General features: G+C 58.9%; 1 protein-coding gene across 1 annotated transcript in view; it reads left to right on the top strand.

The window, feature by feature from the left end:
• The window catches only part of MLLT6 (MLLT6, PHD finger containing), a 42,757-nt gene extending 25,601 nt beyond the window's left edge, over positions 1-17,156 (top strand). The window contains 12 exon segments of the mRNA XM_054000438.1: positions 1,599-1,773; positions 2,585-3,175; positions 4,333-4,514; positions 5,695-5,812; positions 9,389-9,455; positions 11,038-11,180; positions 11,436-11,624; positions 11,767-11,855; positions 12,197-12,552; positions 14,030-14,129; positions 15,158-15,475; positions 16,075-17,156. Of these exon segments, the coding sequence (XP_053856413.1) occupies positions 1,599-1,773; positions 2,585-3,175; positions 4,333-4,514; positions 5,695-5,812; positions 9,389-9,455; positions 11,038-11,180; positions 11,436-11,624; positions 11,767-11,855; positions 12,197-12,552; positions 14,030-14,129; positions 15,158-15,475; positions 16,075-16,119 (2,373 nt within the window). The 3' untranslated portion in view covers positions 16,120-17,156.
• Positions 17,157-20,968: the final 3,812 nt, after the last annotated feature.

Here is a 20,968-nt window from a genome sequence, read left to right on the forward strand (position 1 = left end):
GGTGGGAAATTCATCAGGAAAATGGGAAAGGGAAAGAAAATTCAGCCAGGAAATCCACCCAGGAAACTGCAAAAGGGCAGGAAAATGCACTGGGAAAATGGGAAAGGGAAGGGAAATCCATCCAGGAAAATGAGAAAGGGCAGGAAAATCCGAGGGGAAATGGGAAAGGGTGGGAAAATTCATCCAGGAAAATGAGAAAGGGTGGGAAAATCCACTGGGAAAATGGGAAAGGGAAAGAAAATTCATCCAGGAAAATGAGAAAGGGCAGGAAAATCCACTGGAAAATGGGAAAGGGAAAGAAAATTCATCCAGGAAAATGGGAAAGGGCAGAGAAATTTATCGGGAAAATGGGAAAGGGAAGGAAAATCCATCCAGAAAAATGGGAAAGAGCAGGAAAATTCAGCAGGAAAATGAGAAAGGGAAGGAAAATTCATCCAGGATATCCAGCCAAAAAAACAGGGAAAAGGAGCTGGGAAATCCACCCGGGAAATCCACCCAAAGACTGGGGAAAAGGCAGGAAAATCCACCCAAAAACTGGGGAAAAGGCACCTGGCCATTCCCACCCCCAGGCCCTGTTCCCCTTCCCTTCCTGAGGAAAAATCAGGATGATTTCCACGCTCCTGCCGAGCCCATAAATCCGGGATGGTTTAATTCCTGCATCTGGGGCTGGCAGGAGAAAATCCCCGGAATTCCCCCGTTCCCATCCCTTCAAATTCCGGGCACATCTGGCTCCTGCAGCTGTCGGGGGATTAAATCCAGGGATGGATTTGGATCCTGGGATTTATCCCAAGGGCGGCTTGGAGGGATGTCAGGAAGGTCCCACATTTTGGGCCATCCCATAATTACAGGAACATTTTTAATTTTGGACGCAGTGTTAACTAAAACAGGTGGATTTGGAGCCCTCGGCTCTGGATTTGAAGGGATTTGGGATTTGAAGGGATTTGGGATTTGAAGGGATTTGGGATTTGAGGGATCTGGGTTTGGGTTCGTGCCTCTCTCCCTCCCTGCTGAATTCCCACAATTCTCCCTCTCATCCCGAAATCCTGGATTTCCTGGCATCTGCCTGGGTTCTTCACCCTCCTGTCTCCCCTGGCTCCTGCAGCTCAGCTGGAATTTGGGAACATCCGGCGCTGCTCCAACCCCTGGGAATATTCCCAGCTGGAGCTTTGGGATGGCTGCAGGGATCCCAGGGAATCTCCAGTCCCAACCTGAGGATGAGGAAATTTCCCCAGGGAATCTCCAGTCCCATCCTGAGGATGAGGAAATTTCCTGGAAATTTCCCCAGGGAATCTCCAGTCCCATCCTGAGGATGAGGAAATTTCCTGGAAATTTCCCCAGGGAATCTCCAGTCCCATCCTGAGGATGAGGAAATTTCCTGGAAATTTCCCCAGGGAATCTCCAGTCCCATCCTGAGGATGAGGAAATTTCCTGGAAATTTCCCCAGGGAATCTCCAATCCCATCCTGAGGATGAGGAAATTCCTGCTCCGGAGAGAGAAAATCAGGAAAATTGGGAAAATCAGGGAAATTGGGAACAAAGGAGCCCCGGCTGCAGCCAGCTCCGGTCCTTGGGGTCACCCCCGTGTCTGTCCCCTCCCAGGGCTCCAGTGGCCACCACGAGGCCACCAAGGACAGCTCGGAAGTGGCCAGGGCAGAGGCCAAGGGCAGGAAATCCTCGAGCCACGGCAGCAGCCACAAGGGGAAGAAGACGGGAAGCGGGAAAAGCTCCGGAGGCTTTGGAGCGGCCACGCCTGGAGGAACCTTCCAGACGGCGGGTGAGGGGCAGGAGGAGGAGGAGGGGGAGGGAGAGGGAGGAAGGAGGAGGAGGAGGAGGAGGAGGAGAGGGATGAAGGAGGAGAAAAAGGGGAAGGATGAAGGGGAGGAGGAGAAGGATGAAGGAGGAGGAAGAGGAGAGGGATGAAGGAGAAAAGGGGAGCAATGAAGGAGGAGAAGGAGGAGAGCGATGAAGGAGAGGGAAGAGGAGAGGGATTAGGAAGGAGGAAGAGGGGAAGGATGAGGGGGAAAAGGAGGAGGATGAAGGAGGAGGAGAGCGATGAAGGAGGAGGAGGAAGATGAAGGAGAGGGAAGAGGAGAGGGATTAGGAAGGGGGGAAAGGGGAAGGATGAGGGGGAAAAGGAGGAGGATGAAGGAGGAGGAAGAGGAGAGGGATGAAGGAGAAAAGGGGAGCAATGAAGGAGGAGAAGGAGGAGAGCGATGAAGGAGGAGGAGGAAGAGGAGAGTGATGAAGGAGAGGGAAGAGGAGAGGGATTAGGAAGGAGGGAAAGGGGGGGGATGAAGGAGGAGGAGAGCGATGAAGGAGGAAGAGGAGAGTGATGAAGGACAGGGAAGAGGAGAGGGATTAGGAAGGAGGGAAAGGGGGAGGATGAAGGAGGAGGAGAGCGATGAAGGAGGAGGAGGAAGATGAAGGACAGGGAAGAGGAGAGGGATTAGGAAGGAGGGAAAGGTGAAGGATGAGGGGGAAAAGGAGGAGGATGAAGGAGGAGGAGAGCGCTGAAGGAGGAGGAGGAAGAGGAGAGTGATGAAGCACCAGGCCCCCTCCCCGGCCCTGACCCCGCGTGTCCCCAGGCTCCTCCTGCGGCCTGCCCGGCTCCCAGGACTTCGCCCCCTTCCCCAAGCTGGAGCAGGAGGACGAGAAGTTCCGCAAGGCCGCCAGCTCCAGCTCGTCCTCGCACTGCTCCCCGCTCTCCGAGGGCCCCAAGGCCGATGTCTTCGAGCAGAAGGTCATCTTCTCCGGCTTCGGCTCCATCATGCGCTTCTCCACCTCGTCCGTGGGCCCGCCGCGGCCCCGCGACGTCTCCCCCGTGGACTACAAAGCCTCTGGCGCTCTTGGTGGCCCTTCGGGTGGCACGGGTGGCACCGCCGGCGCCGCCGGGAGCGGCCACAAGCGGATGCCGTCGCTGGGCGCCGAGGAGGGAGAGGTGCTCAAGGAGAAGAAGCACAAGGGCAGCAAGAAGAACAAGCACGGCCCCGGCAGGCCCAAGGCGGGCAAAGGCAAAGAGGTTTTGGGGGCCCAGCTGGCTGGGTCCACCTCCACCTCCTCCTCTCCCTTCTCCGGGGGATCCCTCGTCAGCTCCAGCGTCGGGAATTCTTCCCGGAGCTTCGGCCACCATGGGAGCCTGCCCAGCCTCAGCATGGAGTCGCCGCTGCTGGGCTCAGGTGGGTTCCCCCTTGAGGGGTTCTGGTGTGCTCAGGTGCCTTTTCCAGAATTTTCCAGCCTTTTACCAGAATTTTCCAGAGTTTTCCAGCCTTTTCCAGCACATTTAGCCATGTCCAGTTCTGCCTGCAAAGGTTCTGTCCCTTGAATCCCTAAAAATCCACATCCTGTTCCATCAGCCTGGAATTGCCCCCAGATCAGCTTCCCAAAAGCTGAAGTTTGGGGTGCAGATCTGAGCTGGGAACATCCCAAACCCTTTTTTGCTCCAATTCGCCCAGCCAGAGCTGAATTCCCAGCAGGATAAAGGGGAACATTCCGTGACCCCAAATAAAGGGGAATATTCCATGACCCCAAACAGGGACTCTCCGGAGCCCCTTCCCTGGATCGGGAAGGGATGCTGGGCTGGGGACAGCCGGGACATGGGGCAGGAAGGGGTTAAAAGAGCTGGGAGAGGAGGGGCTGTGACACTAAATCCTGAGTGTTCCCTGCACTGCGTGTTCCCATTCCCGAGTGTTCCCTGTCCCAAGTGTTCCCAATCCCGAGTGTTCCCAATCCTGGGTCTTCCCAATCCGTAGTGTTCCCATTCCTGAATGTTCCCATTCCTGAGTGTTCCCAATCCCAAGTGTTCCCTGTCCCGACTGTTCCCTGTCCTGAGTGTTCCCAATCCCGAAAGAAGGAATCTCCTCTCCCTTGGGAAAGGTGGGACCAGAAGGAATCTCCTCTCCCTGGGGATTAGTGGGATAAATTGGAATCTCTCTCCGGGGATTAGCAGGATCAGAAGGAATCTCTCCCTTGGGAAAGGCAGGATCAGAAGGGATCTCTCCCTTGGGAAAGGCAGGATCAGAAGGGATCTCTCCCTGGGGAAAGGCAGGATCAGAAGGGATCTCTCCCTTGGGAAAGGCGGGATCAAAAGGAATCTCTCCCTGGGGATTAGTGGGATCAGAAGGGATCTCTCCCTTGGGAAAGGCGGGATCAGAAGGGATCTCTCCCTGAGGATTAGCAGGATCAGAAGGGATCTCTCCCTGGAGATTAGCGGGATCAGAAGGGATCTCTCCCTGAGGATTAGCGGGATCAGAAGGGATCTCTCCCTGAGGATTAGCGGGATCAGAAGGGATCTCTCCCTGAGGATTAGCAGGATAACCGGGAATCTCTCCCGCAGGGATCTACACCAGCAACAAGGACCCGATCCCGCTGGGCGCGGCGCTGCGGGCGGTGTGCAGCACGCCGCTGCCCTCGGGGCTGCTCCCGCACCAGGGCGGCGCCGCCCTGCCCCAGCTCAGCCGCTCGCCCTTCGCCAGCTCCCTGCCCTCCTCCTCCTCCTCCGCCGGCTCCACCACACAGGTGAGGCTGGAATGGGCCGGACTGGGGACACGTGGGATTGGGGACAGCCGGGAGTGGGGACAGCCGGGATTGGGGACAGCCGGGAGTGGGGACAGCCGGGATTGGGGACAGCCAGGAGTGGGGACAGCCGGGAGTGGGGACAGCCGGGAGTGGGGGCAGCCGGGAGTGGGGACAGCCGGGAGTGGGGGCAGCCGGGAGTGGGGACACGTGGGATTGGGGACACACGGGAGTGGGGACAGCCGGGATTGGGGACAGCCGGGAGTGGGGACAGCCGGGAGTGGGGACAGCTGGGACTGGGGACAGCCGGGAGTGGGGACACATGGGAGTGGGGACAGCCAGGACTGGGGACAGCCAGGAGTGGGGACACACGGGACTGGGGACAGCCGGGAGTGGGGACACACGGGACTGGGGACAGCCGGGAGTGGGGGCAGCCGGGATTGGGGACAGCCAGGATTTGGAATAGCTGGGACAGGGAACACTCAGGATAGGGAACACTCGGGATTGGGAACACTCAGCAGTGGGAACACTCAGGAATGGAAACAGTCAGGACAGGGAACACTCAGGATTGGGAACACTCAGGAATGGAAACAGTCAGGAAAGGGAACACTTGGGATTGAGAACAGTCGGGATTGGGAACACTCAGCAGTGGGAACACTCAGGATTGGGAACACTCAGGACAGGGAACACTTGGGATAGGGAACACTCGGGATTGGGAACACTCGGGATTGGGAACACTCAGAAATGGGAACAGCTGAGACAGGGAACACTCGGGATAGGGAACACTCGGGATTGGGAACAGTCAGGAATGGGAACAACTGAGACAGGGAACACTCGGGATAGGGAACACTTGGGATTGGGAACACTCAGCAGTGGGAACACTCAGGAATGGGAACATTCGGGAATGGGAACAGTCAGGAATGGGAACACTCGGGACAGGGAACACTCAGGACAGGGAACACTCGGGATTGAGAACACTCAGGAATGGGAACAACTGAGACAGGGAACACTTGGGATTGGGAGCACTCCCACCGGGAAGAGCGATTGGATCCACACTATTCCCAGGACTCCTGGCTCCCAGCCAGCGCTGGGAACGTGCCATGCCTCTTGCCAGACTTCCAGGAGATATTTTTAACGCAGGAAGAGCTGCAATAACGAGGATATTTCCCTGTTTCCCGTGCAGGTGTTTTCCCTGGCGGGTTCCACCTTCAGCCTCCCTTCCTCACACATTTTCGGGAGCCCGCTGACATCCGGGCTGTCCCTGAACCCCCTCCTGAGCCAGCCGGAGAGCAGCCGGGCAGGTATGTGAATTCCCAGGTATGTCCGAGTTGGCATTCCCGAGGGCTCTCCCGCCAGGACAGGAGGGCACCGCTGCATTCCCGGCTTTTCCAGCGGCTCTCCCTCAGGGTGACAGCTGGGGCTGCCACGGGGGGACAGTGACGGTGTGTTTGGCAGCAGCGGGAGAGGCCCTGGAGAACGGATATCCCTGGAGAATGGGTGTCCCTGGAGAATGGATATCCCTGGAGAATGGGTGTCCCTGGAGAATGGGTGTCCCTGGAGAATGGGTGTTCCAGGAGAATGGATATCCCTGGAGAATGGGCAGCCCTGGAAAATGGGTGTCCCTGGAAAATGGGTGTCCCTGGAAAATGGGTGTCCCTGGAAAATGGGTGTTCCAGGAGAATGAATGTCTATGGATAACGAGTGTCCCTGGAGAATGGGTGTTCCTGGAGAATGGGTGTCCCTGGAAAATGGGTGTTCCAGGAGAATGGATATTCCTGGAGGATGGGCAGCCCTGGAAAATGGGTGCCACTGGAGAATGAATGTCTATGGATAATGAGTGTCCCTGGAGAATGGGTGTCCCTGGATAATTGGGTGTCCCTGGATAATTGGGTGTCCCAGGATAATGATGAGTGACCCTGGATAATTGGGCCCTGGAGAATGGATATTCCTGGAGAATGGATATCCCTGGATAATGGGTGTCTCAGGAGAATGAATGTCCCAGGATAACTGGGTGTTCCTGGAGAATTGGGTGTTCCTGGGGAATTGGGTGTTCCTGGGGAATGGGTGCCCATGGTTTGGGTTGGGAGGGACCCTAAAGATCATCCATGGGCAGGGACACCTCCCATTATCCCAGGGTGCTCCAAGCTGGCTGGGATGGATCAGCCACAGCTTCTCTGGGAATTCCATCCCAGCCCCTCCCTGCCCTCACAGGGAGGAATTCCTTCCCAAAACCCCACCTATCCCTGCCCTATCCCAGTTTAAACCCGTTCCCCGTGTCCCTCCCCTCCATCCCTTGTCCCAGACCCCTCTCCAGCTCTCCTGGAGCCCATTACAGCTCTGGAAGCTGCTCCAAGATCTTATACTGGGAGATTCCGGCCACATCCAGGAATTATGGATATAATATGGGTTATTCCTGCCTGGAAGAGTGTCCCAGTAGGATATTCCTGAGGGGATGAGGGAGCCAGGATCCCCCTGGCTCTGTCTGGAGGAGCTGCCGAGCCCCAGTTGGGTTTGCTCGTTCTCAAAAAATCCCAGCTCCGGGCATCCCGCTGGGAATCCTGACATTCCCTGCAGGAGATTCCCAAGATTCCTGCACGTGGGAATGTGTGGGGAAGGAGAGGAGGGGCAGGGAGGCAGCTGGGGCTGGAGCCACCACATCTGAGAGGGCCCGGGGCAAGGGGGGTGAGTGTTCCAGGGATGGGAAGATAAATACGGGATTTATCCTGGATTACCCTTAGAATGGGAGATATCCTGCACATGTGCACAGAAGCCCCATCCCAGATTTCCCGGAGGAAGGTTCTGGATGCCAAGGCTGAGCTGGGCATTGCTGAGGGCACACCTCAGGTCCTGGGGGCAGCTTTGAGATCTTCCCAAGAAGGACACGGAGGGGCTGGAGTGTGGCCAGGGAAGGGTTTAGAGTGCCAGGAGTGGCTGAGGGGAGCTGGGAATGTTGATCCTGGAGAAAAGAGGGATCAGGAGGGACCTTCAGGGATCAGGAGGGACCTTCTGGATCTCCACAAGTCCCTGGCAGGAGGAAACAGCCGGGGGGGGGTCGGGCTCTGCTCCCAGGGAAACCTCCCAGGAGGTTTGGGTTGGATATTTGGGGGAATTTTCTCATGGAAAAGGGTGCTCAGGCATTGGAACAAGTCCCCCTCCCTGGAAGCGTTCCAAACCGCGTGGATGTGGCACTTGGGGACACGGCAGAGCGGGGACAGGGCCGGGCTGGGTTAATGATTGCCCTCCTGACCTTGGAGGGCTTTTCCAACCCCAACCATTCCATGATTCCCTTGAAGCTCCTTAGGGAGGAGCTCAGCACCGGGAAACCTCCAGGAACCCGGGCTGCCTTTGGGGAAAGGACCCTCAATCCCGGCTGACCTTAAAGCTCTGCTCCAACCTGGCTCTGTCACTCCCCGCAGAGCGACAGCCGATCCCCCGGGATTACCAGATCCATCCGGGGCCGGGGGATTTGTCTGGGGTGGGGGCAGGGCCTGGCACGGGATTTGTCCCTCCCTCCCTCCGCGCGGCCCCATCCCCCGGCGGCTCCGGGAAAAGCGGCTCCGGGCTGTGCAGAGCTCCGCCTCGCCCGGCGCGGGGGCACAGCGGGCCGGGGTGACCTTGCCGGGGTGACCGCCCCGATCGGGCCGAGGTGCCAGGCGGTGCCAGCGGCTCCTCGCCGGGGGAGGCGCCGCCTTGCGCGGCGCGGGGCCGGCGCTGCTCGGTGCGGTGCTGCCCGCTTCCTTTCGGTGTTGCCCGCTCCTGCTCGGTGCTGCCCGGGGCCGCTCGGTGAGGTTCGGTTCTGCTGCTGCTCGGTGCGGTTCGGTGCGGTTCGGTGCGGTTCGGTGCGGTTCGGTGGTCCCTGGTACCGCTTGGTTCCGGTGCCGCTCGGTGCCTCTCGGCACTCCCCGGTACCGCTCGGTGCCGGTGTCACTCGGCACCAGTCAGTGCCCCTCGGTGCTCCCCGGTACCAGCTTGTTCTGGTGCTGCCCGGTGCTCCCCGGTACCGCTCGGTGCTGCCCGGTGCCCCCCCGTGGGCACTCACCGGGCACTCACCGGGCACTCACCAGGCACACACTGGGCACTCACCAGGCACTCACCGGGCACTCACCGGGCACACACAGGGCACACACCGGGACACACACCGAGCACTCACCGGGACACACACCGGGCACACACAGGGCACACACCAGGCACTCAGCGGGCACTCACCGGGCACTCAGCACACACAGGGCACTCACCGGGCACTCACCGGGCACACATCGGGCACACACCAGGCACACACCGGGCACTCACCGGGCACACATCGGGCACACACCAGGCACACACCGGGCACTCACCGGGCACACACCGGGCACTCACCGGGCACTCACCGGGCACTCAGCACACACCGGGCACTCACCGGGCACACACCGGGCACACACAGGGCACACACCGGGCACTCACCGGGCACTCAGCACACACCGGGCACTCACCGGGCACTCACCAGGCACTCACCGGGCACTCAGCACACACCGGGCACTCACCGGGCATTCAGCACTCACCGGGCACACACCGGGCACTCACCGGGCACACACCGGGCACACACAGGGCACTCAGCACACACCGGGCACTCACCGGGCACTCACCAGGCACTCACCGGGCACTCAGCACACACCGGGCACTCACCGGGCATTCAGCACTCACCGGGCACACACCAGGTACACACCAGGCACTCACTGGGCACTCAGCACACACCGGGCACTCACCGGGCACTCACCAGGCACTCACTGGGCACTCAGCACACACCGGGCACTCACCGGGCACTCACCGGGCACTCACCGGGCACTCACTGGGCTCCAGGCGCCGCTGAGCCCGCGCCCTCTGTCCCTGTCCCCATGCAGAGCCCGACCTGGAGGATTGTGGCTTCGGCTGCCGAGGGACGTCCCCGCAGGAGAGCCTGTCCTCCATGTGAGTGTGCCGGGACAGCGGGGACAGTGGGGACAAAAGGGACAGTGGGGACAGCGGGGACAGCCGGGACAGCGGGGACAGCAGGGACAGAAGGGACAGCGGGGACAGAAGGGACAGAAGGGACAGTGGGGACAGCAGGGACAGCAAGGATAGAAGGGACAGCGGGGACAGCGAGGACAGCGGGGACAGCAAGGACAGCAGGGACAGAAGGGACAGCGGGGACAGCGGGGACAGCAAGGACAGCAAGGACAGCAGGGACAGAAGGGACAGAAGGGACAGTGGGGACAGCGGGGACAGCGGGGACAAAAGGGACAGCGGGGACAGAAGGGACAGCGGGGACAGAAGGGACAGCAAGGACAGCAGGGACAGAAGGGACAGCAAGGACAGCAAGGACAGCAGGGACAGCAAGGACAGCAGGGACAGCAGCAACATTGCAGGGACAGCGGGGACAGTGGGGACACTGAGGGGACAGCAGGGACAGTGGGGACACTGCAGGGACACCGTGGGAACAGCAGGGACAGCGCAGGAACAGCAAGGACAGCAGGGACAACGGGGACAGCGGGGACACTGTGGGGACACAGTAGGGACACCGCAGGGACAGGGGGGACAGGAGCACAGCCTGGGGGGCACAGAAACAGCTCTTGCCCTGCTCCTTGGGGTGTGGGATGGGATGGGATGGGATGGGATGGGATGGGATGGGATGGGATGGGATGGGATGGGATGGGATGGGATGGGAGGGCCAGGATTTGCTTTCCCAGACCCAGCCAGGACTGAGCACAAGCGCGGGGCTCACCTGGGACTCACCTGAAGTGCAGCACAGACCCGTGGGAGCAGGGATGGAGCAGGGAATGGAACAGGAATGGAGCAGGGAATGGAGCGGGAATGGAGCTGGAATAGAGTAGGAATGGAACAGGGATGGAGCAGAGAATGGATCAGGAATGGAGCAGGGATGGAGCAGGAATGGAGCTGGAATGGAGCAGGAATGGCACCAGGAATGGCACAGGAATGGAGTTGGAATGGAGCAGGGAATTGAATGGGAATGGAACAGGAATGGAGCTGGAATGGAGCTGGGATGGAGCCGGGAATGGAACAGGAATGGAGTTGGAATGGAGCAGAGAATGGAGTAGGAATGGAACGGGAATGGAACGGGTATGGAGCTGGGATGGAACAGGGCTGGAACAGGAACGGAGCAGGAATGGAACGGGAATGGAGTTGGAATGGAGCAGGGAATGGAATGGGAATGGAACAGGAATGGAGCTGGAATGGAGCAGGGCTGGAGCAGAGAATGGATCAGGGATGGTGCAGGAATGGAGCTGGAATGGATCAGGAATGGAGCCGGGAATGGAACAGGAATGAAACAGGAATGGAGCAGGAATGGAACAGGAACGGAGTAGGGAATGGAACAGGGATGGAGCAGAGAATGGAGCAGGAATGGAGCAGGGATGGAGCCGGCAATGGAGCAGGGATGGATCAGGAATGGAGCAGGGATGGAGCAGGGATGGATCAGGAATGGAGCAGGGATGGAGCCGGGAATGGAGCCGGGAGCGGAGCAGGGTCCCCCTGACGCCCCCGGCCCCCCCAGGTCCCCCATCAGCAGCCTGCCAACCCTCTTCGACCAGACCGTGTCGTGCAGCAGCAGCGGGCAGCTGGACAATGTCCCGCAGGCCACCCCCAACATCGAGCAGCTCCTGGAGAAGCAGGGCAACGGCGAGGCCGGGGTGAACAGTGAGTGCGGCCGGGGGGCGCTGGGGCAGCTCCTGGGGCTCTCGGGGTGGGACCCAGCTGGAATTTTGGGATTCTGCCCGCGGGCAGCAGAGCCGGGCGGAGACAAAGCCCCGGTGCGTGCCAGGGGGAGGAGCTGGGGCAGCGCTGTGGGGCCGCTCCCTCCTGCTCTGGGGTTTGGTTGTAAATCCTGTGATCCCCTTTCCTCCCTTTTTTCCCCCCAATTTTTCCCTGTGCCCCCTCGGTCCCCTCGGGCAGTTGTGGAGATGCTGAAGGCGCTGCACTCGCTGCAGAAGGAGAACCAGCGGCTGCAGGAACAGATCATGACGCTGACGGCCAAGAAGGAGCGGCTGCAGCTGCTCAATGTCCAGCTGTCCGTCCCCTTCCCCGTGGTCACCAGCAGCAACGGCCCGGGCAGCCAGGCCCAGTACATCCTGCCCGCCAACGGTGAGGGCACCGGGGCTCAGGGACACGTCCCTGGGTGCCCTGAGCCCCGGCGGTGGCCGAGGGGTCACGGTGGGGGGTTCTGTCCCACGGCCACCTCAGGGTCCAGCCCTGACTCCGCTCCCTCGCCCCTCTCCCCTCCCAGTCTGCGCCGGTGACTCCCTGGGCATCAGCAAGAGCCCCCCGTGCAAGAACAGCTTCGGCATCGAGAACTCGCTCTCCACGTCCTCCGAGGTACAGCGGCCCCTGCGGCCTCCAGCGGCCGGGCAGGGCCTCGGGCAGGGGCAGCGCAGCAGCCCCGGGGCTCGGTAGCCAGCTGTTAAAGCCTGCTAGCCCAGGCTCAGAGATCAGGTTCTCCCTGCAGCGCCCGAGGGCTGGGTAGAGTAGCTGAGAGCGGGAGCGCCTCCAGGTGATCCCGCACATCCAGCAGGGCTGGAGCCGAGCTCTGGGACCCCTCTGAGTTCTGGGACCCCTCGGACCCGAGCCACCCGAGCCACCCGAGCCCCTCCTTCCCAGCCCGAGCCGCCCTGGGACAGCCGCCCCAGCCCGATGCTCTGTGTCCGTTTCTCCCCCAGGACCCTCACTCGGGCTGTCCCAGCAGGAGCAGCTCCTCCCTGTCCTTCCACAGCACCCCCCCGCCCCTGCCCATGCTGCAGCCCAGCCCCGCCTCGCTGCCCCTGCCCGGGGCGCAGCAGGTGAACGGCCTGGCCAGGGTGGCAGGCGGGGGGCTGGCCGGAGCCTCGGGGGCCAGCCACGGCCTCTCGACGGTGCCCATGGTGGACGGCCTGCTGGGCAGCCTGGCCGGAGCCCAGCAGATGCCCCTCAACGGGATCCTGGGGAGCCTGAACGGAGCGCAGCCCGCGCAGCCCCCGAGCGCGCTACCGCAGGCCGGCGGGCCCCCGGCGCTGCAGCTCTCCGGCAGCCTGAGCAGGTGAGGACGGGCGGCCCTGCGCTCTCCAGCCGCAGCCTGGCTCCGGGGAGGGAGGGACGCAGCGGCCCCGAGCGTGCGGGAGCGGCTCCGGCCGCGCTCAGCGCTCTGGAGAGCTGCCCCAAGATACAGATACAGATACAGATACAGAATACAGATACAAAATCACGTTGTCAGTGTGTGGATGGATGAATTTTGGTGTGGATGCATGAATTTTTCAGAGGCAAACTGAGGAGATGAGAACATTACCAGAGGTACACATCAGATGCTTTTAGAGAATGATGAAACATGCTAAGATTACGTTTTCCACATGGACCTGGAAGACTTTTCCCCCTTCATTTCAAGATGAGATTCTGATCGTGGAAATCTGGAAGGGCTTGGCTGATGTCCAGGTTTTACCGGAAACAGCAAGAATTTATTTCAGGAATAACATCAATTGGAGGGAAGAAATGGCACACCTCAGTTCAAACCCCAAGAGGGTTTGTATTCTGTATTCTGTGTTCTGTATTCTGTATTCTGTATCTGTATCTGTATCTGTATATAAGGGAGCCCAGCTTAGTGCCCGCTGCTCCCAGTGTGATGCCAGGCCTTGGATCCGCAGGGATTTTGGCAGCTGCTGAACTGGACCCCTCGTCCCTGACAAACTGTGGGATTATCCCTGTGTTCCTGGTGAATTTACCTGTAGTGTGTTCCCGCAGAGAGATTGTGGAAAACACCAATCACTGTTTTTTTTTAAAAAACCTTAAAAGTTTGTTAGTAATAAAATAGTTATAAAAAATAGTAATTAAATTAGAGTAATAAAAATTTGGACAATTGGGATTAGGACACTACAAGACAAGAAAAAGCAAAGAATTAGGGATGTCTGGATGTTTTTGGGCATTAAGCTGCCAAATCATGCCTTGTGAACAAAGGAATAACCCTTAAAAGCAGCAGCCTGCTGCATATTCATATATCTCATACACGATGCATAAATTCCTTGCAAATTAAGAATTCTTCTGTTTTTTGTCAACTTCTTCCCCTTAATCCTGGTGGTTCTATAAAGACTGAGAGAAGGTGGAAGAATGTTTGTCTTTTCTGATAAGGAGGCTGTAACTCTTCAGGTTTCGTGTCGCTGTTATCTCTGTGCAAAGAGTTTTTTGATTATCTTATCCCTTTTCTTGAGCACGTTAAAAATATCTTACATTGCAGAGTTTCTGTTTTAACATTATGTTGTAACCTAAAACTATATTTAACACACTACTTAAAAAGGATTAATACAGTATTACAAAATAACCCTCCGTAACACATGCAGTATTCAATTTAATATTTGCCAAGTGCCAGTCACAAAATACGCATTTTTCACAAAGCTGGAGAGCTCGGCCAAGGCATTTCCCAGCTCCTGCCTCTCACAAATTTGTTCCTTCCTCACTCCTGCACCTGGGATGCTGCTGGGCGTGGAAGGAAATGTTTTTAGCTCAGGTGTGTCTCTGTGTTCCTGCAGCCTGAGCCCCCTGACGGAGCAGCAGCGGCACGTCCTGCAGCAGCACGAGCAGCAGCTGCAGCAGCTGCAGCAGCTCCTGACTTCCCAGCCGCTTAACCCGGTAAGGGAGGGACTGGGGGTGGTGCTGGTGGTGGGAAAGCAGCGGAGTGGAGAGGGAAAGCTGGAATTAGAAGCGGAGGTTCCCTCCTGTCCCTGAATCCTCCGAGCTTTTCGAGGCTGAACGCACCGTGGGAATTCAGAGGTGGTTTGGGAGTTTGGGATGGGGGAGCTGCCCAAATGCCAAGGAGCAAAGCTGCAGGCAGGGGCTGTGGCAGCTCCCGGGGAGGGCAGTTGGGGTTTGGTTTTGTACCAAAGGAAAGATTAATCGGAGCTTAATCAGAGTTTAATCGGAGTTTAATCTGAGTTTGCCACAATCCTGAGGGGCTGAGAAGATGGGAGCTCTGGGAAATCGGGAGGGGGAAATCGGGAGAGCCGTTCCCTCCTGGAGTCATCCCAGGATGGAAATCCTGCCAGATCCTGGGATGGAAATCCTGCCAGATCCCGGGATGGAAATCCTGCTGGATCCTGGGATGGAAATCCTGCTGGATCCCAGGATGGAAATCCTGCTGGATCCCGGGGTGGAAATCCTGCCAGATCCCGGGATGGAAATCCTGCTGGATCCTGGGATGGAAATCCTGCCAGATCCCGGGAAGGAAATCCTGCCGGATCCCGGGATGGAAATCCTGCCAGATCCCGGGAAGGAAATCCTGCCGGATCCCGGGATGGAAATCCTGTCAGATCCTGGGATGGAAATCCTGCCGGATCCCGGGATGGAAATCCTGCTGGATCCTGGGATGGAAATCCTGCCGGATCCCAGGATGGAAATCCTGCCGGATCCCGGGATGGAAATCCTGCTGGATCCTGGGATGGAAATCCTGCCGGATCCCAGGATGGAAATCCTGCTGGATCCCAGGATGGAAATCCTGCCGGATCCCGGGATGGAAATCCTGCCGGATCCCGGGATGGAAATCCTGCTGGATCCTGGGATGGAAATCCTGCTGGATGCCGGATTTCAGGGCGGTTTTCCCGGATTTCAGAGAGGTCCCCGCTCTGTCCCCGCTCTGAGCCGTGTCCCGGCCGTTCCCGCAGGAGCAGCAGGCGCTGGTGTTCCAGATGATGCAGCAGATCCAGCAGAAGCGGGAGCTGCAGCGGCTGCAGATGTCGGGCTCGTCGCCGCTGTCCCTGCTGGCCGCTACCTCGGCCCCGCTGCACGCCAGCCCCAGCGCGCTGCTGACCTCGGCCGCGCCCAGCGGGGGCTCCCTGCTGGCCTCGCTGTCCCCGCAGCAGCTGAACCCCGGTGGGGCCCTGCTGGCCCCCCAGGCCACCCCCCCGCTGGCCTCGGGGCCGCCCATGGCCCCCAACCCCTTCCTGAGCCTGCAGCCCGATGGCGGCGCCCCCAAAGGAACGGTGGGTACGGGGCTGGCACGGGCCGGGCTGGGATGGGGTGGGGACAGAGGGGGGACAGAGAGGGGACAGAGGGGGGACAGCCCCAGGGACAGCCCCAGGGACAGCGTGGGGACAGAGGGGGGACAGAAGGGGGACAGCCCAAGGGACAGCCCCAGGGACAGCGTGGGGACAGAGGGGGGACAGAAGGGGGACAGCGCAGGGACAGCCTGAGGACAGGGGGACATAGCATGGGGACAGAAGGGGGACAGCCCCAGGGACAGCTTGGGGACAGCGTGGGGATAGTCTGGCGACAGCCTGGGGACACTCCTGGGGACAGCCCTGGGGACAGCTTGGGAATAGCATGGAGATAGCCCTGAGGAGAGACCTGGGGACAACTTGGGGACAGCGTGGGGATAGTCTGGGGACAGTCTGGGGACAGTGTGGGGACAGCTGGGGAAGGACACAGTTCCTTCCTCGCCCAGTCCCCATCCCCCCAGTCCCCTGTCCCTCAATCCCTGTCCCCCTGCCCTGATTCCTACCCCAGTCCCAGCCTCCCCCGATCCCCGTCCCCGCAGTCCGTGTCCCCTCTGATCCGGCCGTGTCCCCGTTTGTCCCCACAGCCGCTGGGTGACAAGGGCACTCCCCTGGCGCAGGACAAGGGCTAGGAGCCCCCGGCGCCGAGCCTGCAGCCAACCCCTCCCGAGGAGCGGCCCAGGAGGAGCCCCGGGAGCCGTCCCCGAGCCCTGGTGCCACCAGGAGCCCCGGTGGGGTCACCTGTCCCCTGCTCCACGTGCCCGGGGGGCCCCAGCGGATCCTGCCGGGAGCGTGGGGAGACCCCGAGACCCCCAGGTCCTTGGGGAAGGACGTGGTGGCACCTGGAGGTGCCCAAGGATGTGACCCTGGATGTGGCACTGCCCGGGGAGGACGTGGTGGCACCTGGAGGTGTCCCAAGAGCCAGCACTGGATGTGGCACTGCTGGAGAAGGGATGTGGTGGCACCTGGAGGTGCCCAAGGATGTGACCCTGGATGTGGCACTGCTGAAGAAGGGACATGGTGGCACCTGGAGGTGCCCGAGGATGTGACCCTGGATGTGGCACTGCCCGGGGAGGACGTGGTGGCCGTGCCCAGGTGGGGACGTCTAGAAGAATTCCCAAGCTGAGGTTTCCCTGCTTCTCCCACTGGGCTTTGCTCCAGCTGGAGGCCGATCCAGCCTGGAAGGACAGACGGATGAGGATGGACAGAGGTGGGCAGGAGGTGGCACCACCTGGGAGGACATTGTCACCTGTGCCAGCTGTGAGGACACTGTCACCTGTGCCAGCTGCCAGAGGGGCAGGGCTGCCCTTCCGGCCTGGAATTCCCAAAGGTCTCAGCTGGAGAAGGGGCCACAGCCAGGGTTGTCCAACATCAGAAGGAGCTCCCGGACCTGAGAGAGGATTCCTGGACCAGAGTTTGGAGATGGAAATCTTTGTGGGGAGGAGAATCCCAAATCCCAAATCTGCGTTTTCTCACCCGCCACAAATCATTCCCACAAAACCACGTTCTTCCACTGGCCCTGGGAAGAGGGATCTCCAAGGAATGGGACAGTGACCACAGTCCTGAGCCTGGGATGGCAGAACTTCCATCATTCTCCACCTTCTGACCTTGATTCCATCCTCAGCCTGGAATATCCACCGGGAATCGACTTCCTCTGAGCGGGGATGGATGGATGATGGATGGATGGACGGATGGATGGATGGATGGATGGATGGATGGATGATGGATGGATGGATGGATGGATGGATGGATGGATGGATGATGGATGGATGATGGATGGATGGATGGATGATGGATGGATGGATGGATGGATGGATGGATGGATGGATGGATGGATGGATGGATGATGGATGGATGGAATCCATGGATGGATGGATGGATGGATGGATGGGTGGATGGATGGATGGATGGATGGATGGATGGAATGGATGAGGGATGGATGGATGGATGGATGATGGATGGATGGATGATGGATGGATGGATGGATGGATGGATGGATGGATGGATGGAATGGATGATGGATGGATGGATGGATGGATGGATGGATGGATGGATGGATGGATGGGTGGATGGATGGATGGATGGATGGGTGGATGGATGGATGGAATGGATGAGGGATGGATGGATGGATGGATGGATGGATGGATGGATGATGGATGGATGGAATCCATGGATGGATGGATGGATGGATGGATGGGTGGATGGATGGATGGATGGATGGATGGATGGAATGGATGAGGGATGGATGGATGGATGGATGATGGATGGATGGATGATGGATGGATGGATGGATGGATGGATGGATGGATGGATGGAATGGATGATGGATGGATGGATGGATGGATGGATGGATGGATGGATGGATGGAGGGATGGATGGATGGATGATGGATGGATGGATGATGGATGGATGGATGGATGGATGATGGATGGATGATGGATGGATGGATGGATGGATGATGGATGGATGGATGGATGATGGATGGATGGATGGATGGATGGATGGATGGATGGATGGATGGAATCCATGGATGGATGGATGGATGGATGGATGGATGGATGGATGAGGGATGGATGGATGGATGGATGGATGGATGGATGGATGGATGATGGATGATGGATGGATGGATGGATGGATGGATGGATGGATGATGGATGGATGGATGATGGATGGATGGATGGATGGATGGATGGATGGATGGATGGATGGAGGGATGATGGATGGATGGATGATGGATGGATGGATGATGGATGGATGGATGATGGATGGATGGATGGATGGATGGATGGATGGATGGAGGGATGATGGATGGATGGATGGATGGATGGAGGGATGATGGATGGATGGATGGATGATGGATGGATGGATGGATGGATGGATGGATGAATGATGGATGGACCCATGGATAGAGATCATGGAAGGAAGGAAGGAAGGAAGGAAGGAAGGAAGGAAGGAAGGAAGGAAGGAAGGAAGGAAGGAAGGAAGGACAGTCAGGGCAGCTCGGGGAAGGGGACCACCAACACCAAACGCACCAATGCCCCTCCTTCCCTCATCCCTGGGTAAATCCAAAGCTCCTGGGAATACTTCAGCTGACGGAAGCTCCTTTGGGAGAGCCCCAAGTCCCAAATTTTGGGACCTTCGTGCCGCGTTCAGCGCATCCCCACTGCCCTTCCTGCTTTGCACTATTCCCGCTATCAGCCGTGGGGCTGCGCTGATCGTGCTGGCAAAGCTCAGCCCAGGCGGAATCCTCCGCTGAATTGACTTTTTTTAATGCTAATTTTGTTTTATTTTATTGTTTTTTTTAACTAAGGTTCACACCACGAGGGTTGTTTAAAAAAAAAAAAATAGAGAAAAAAAAAATACCAAACCCTTTCTGCTCCCAGCTTGGAGCTCTGAACTGGGCAGAGCCGCTGGCTGCTCAGAAATAGAAATATAAATTAAATATATAATGGGATTTATCTATCCAGAGGTTTTAACGAGCTTAGGAAGCTATTGGGGAGCCCCATCCTTTGGGATCCCCGTCCCCAAACCCGCTCCAGCACAATTCCCTTCTTGCACTTTGAAATTCCTTTGAATTTTTCTCTTCCCCCCCACCCCCCACCCTGAGCTGGGTCGTTCCCCTTCCCTCGGCACCCCTGGAGGTGCCACCCAAAATCTCCCTGGCACAGGGACACCCCTGGCATGGGGACACCCCTGGCACAGGGACACCCCTGGCATGGGGACACCCCTGGCACAGGGACACCCCTGGCACGGGGACACCCCTGGCACGGGGACACCCCTGGCACGGGGACACCCCTGGCATGGGGACACCCCTGGCACAGGGACACCCCTGGCATGGGGACACCCCTGGCACAGGGACACCCCTGGCACGGGGACACCCCTGGCACGGGGACACCCCTGGCATGGGGACACCCCTGGCATGGGGACACCCCTGGCACAGGGACACCCCTGGCACAGGGACACCCCTGGCACGGGGACACCCCTGGCATGGGGACACCCCTGGCACGGGGACACCCCTGGCATGGGGACACCCCTGGCACAGGGACACCCCTGGCACGGGGACCCCAGGTCCCCCCCGCCTCCCTCCTGAGGAGCCTCGGGCTTGGCAGTGGCGCTGAGGGCAAACTGAGGCCCAAACTGGGGCTCAAATGGAGGATTTCGGGGCTGTCCCCCGGGCTGTTTCGGGGTGGGGTGGCTGCGCCTGCCATCCCGCAGATCCAAGGGGTTTGGGAACAGCCAAATGCCAGCTTTGGGCCAGTGGGAGGATGGGCAGGGGGCTCTGCCAGCTGGGCGTGGCCAGGAGATGGGGTTTGTTGTGTTTTATTTTGTTTTTCACTTTTTATCGCAAATCCCAAATCCCTGTGTTGCTCCGGGATCCCAAATCTTTGCGTTACTCTGGGATCCCAAATCCCTGCAGTGCTCCGGGATCCCAAATCCTGCAGTGCTCTGGGATCCCAAATCCCTGCAGTGCTCCGGGATCCCAAATCCTGCAGTGCTCCGGGATCCCAAATCCCTGCAGTGCTCCGGGATCCCAAATCCCTGCAGTGCTCCGGGATCCCAAATCCCTGCGGTGCTCTGGGATCCCAAATCCCTGCAGTGCTCCGGGATCCCAAATCCCTGCGGTGCTGCCCATGGCCTCCAGCCCCATTTGCACCCCAAAGATCCCAAAGCTGTGCCCAAATGTCCCAATTCTTCCAGAATCCAGCCCGGGGGATCCGGAAGGTGCGAGGAGCAGGGAGGGAGGGCTGGGAAGGGAATTGATCCCCCAGGAGACCCCAAATCCCTTTTGGGATCGGCCCCGGTTTGGGGTCGGTGCCCAAATCCCCTGGACAAGCCCAGGACGCCAAAGGGGACAGCGAGAGGTGCCTGGGGGTGGATCCAGAGGCTGGAAATGCTGGAATTGGCTCCTGTGGGAATGCTGGGGAGCCCAGGCTTTGGAGAAGGAGGGAAATCCGGGAATTTGGGTTTTTTAGGCAGGATCGCAACCAGGGGATCTGGATCCCTCTGGATCTCTGGGAATTCCTGGAGCTGGATCCCTCTGATTCTCTGGGAATTCCTGGAGCTGGATCCCTCTGATTCTCTGGGAATTCCTGGAGCTGGATCCCTCCAGCTCTTTGGGAACTCCCAGAGCTGGATCCCTCTGGGAATTCCCGGATGCAGGAATTCCTGAAACTGAATCCAGGAATTCCCAGAGCTGGATGCAGGAATTCCCAGAGCTGGATCCAGGAATTCCTGGAGCTGGATCCCTCTGATTCTTTGGGAATTCCCAGAGCTGGATCCAGGAATTCCCGGAGCTGGATCCCTCTGATTCTTTGGGAATTCCCGGAGCTGAATCCACGAATTCCCAGAGCTGGATGCAGGAATTCCCGGACCTGGATCCAGGAATTCCCGGAGCTGGATCCAGGAATTCCTGGAGCTGGATCCCTCTGATTCTTTGGGAATTCCCGGAGCTGGATGCAGGAATTCCCGGAGCTGGATCCC

The sequence above is a fragment of the Vidua macroura genome, chromosome 27 (assembly GCF_024509145.1).
Source record: "Vidua macroura isolate BioBank_ID:100142 chromosome 27, ASM2450914v1, whole genome shotgun sequence".
In the NCBI taxonomy this organism is placed as follows: domain Eukaryota; kingdom Metazoa; phylum Chordata; class Aves; order Passeriformes; family Viduidae; genus Vidua; species Vidua macroura.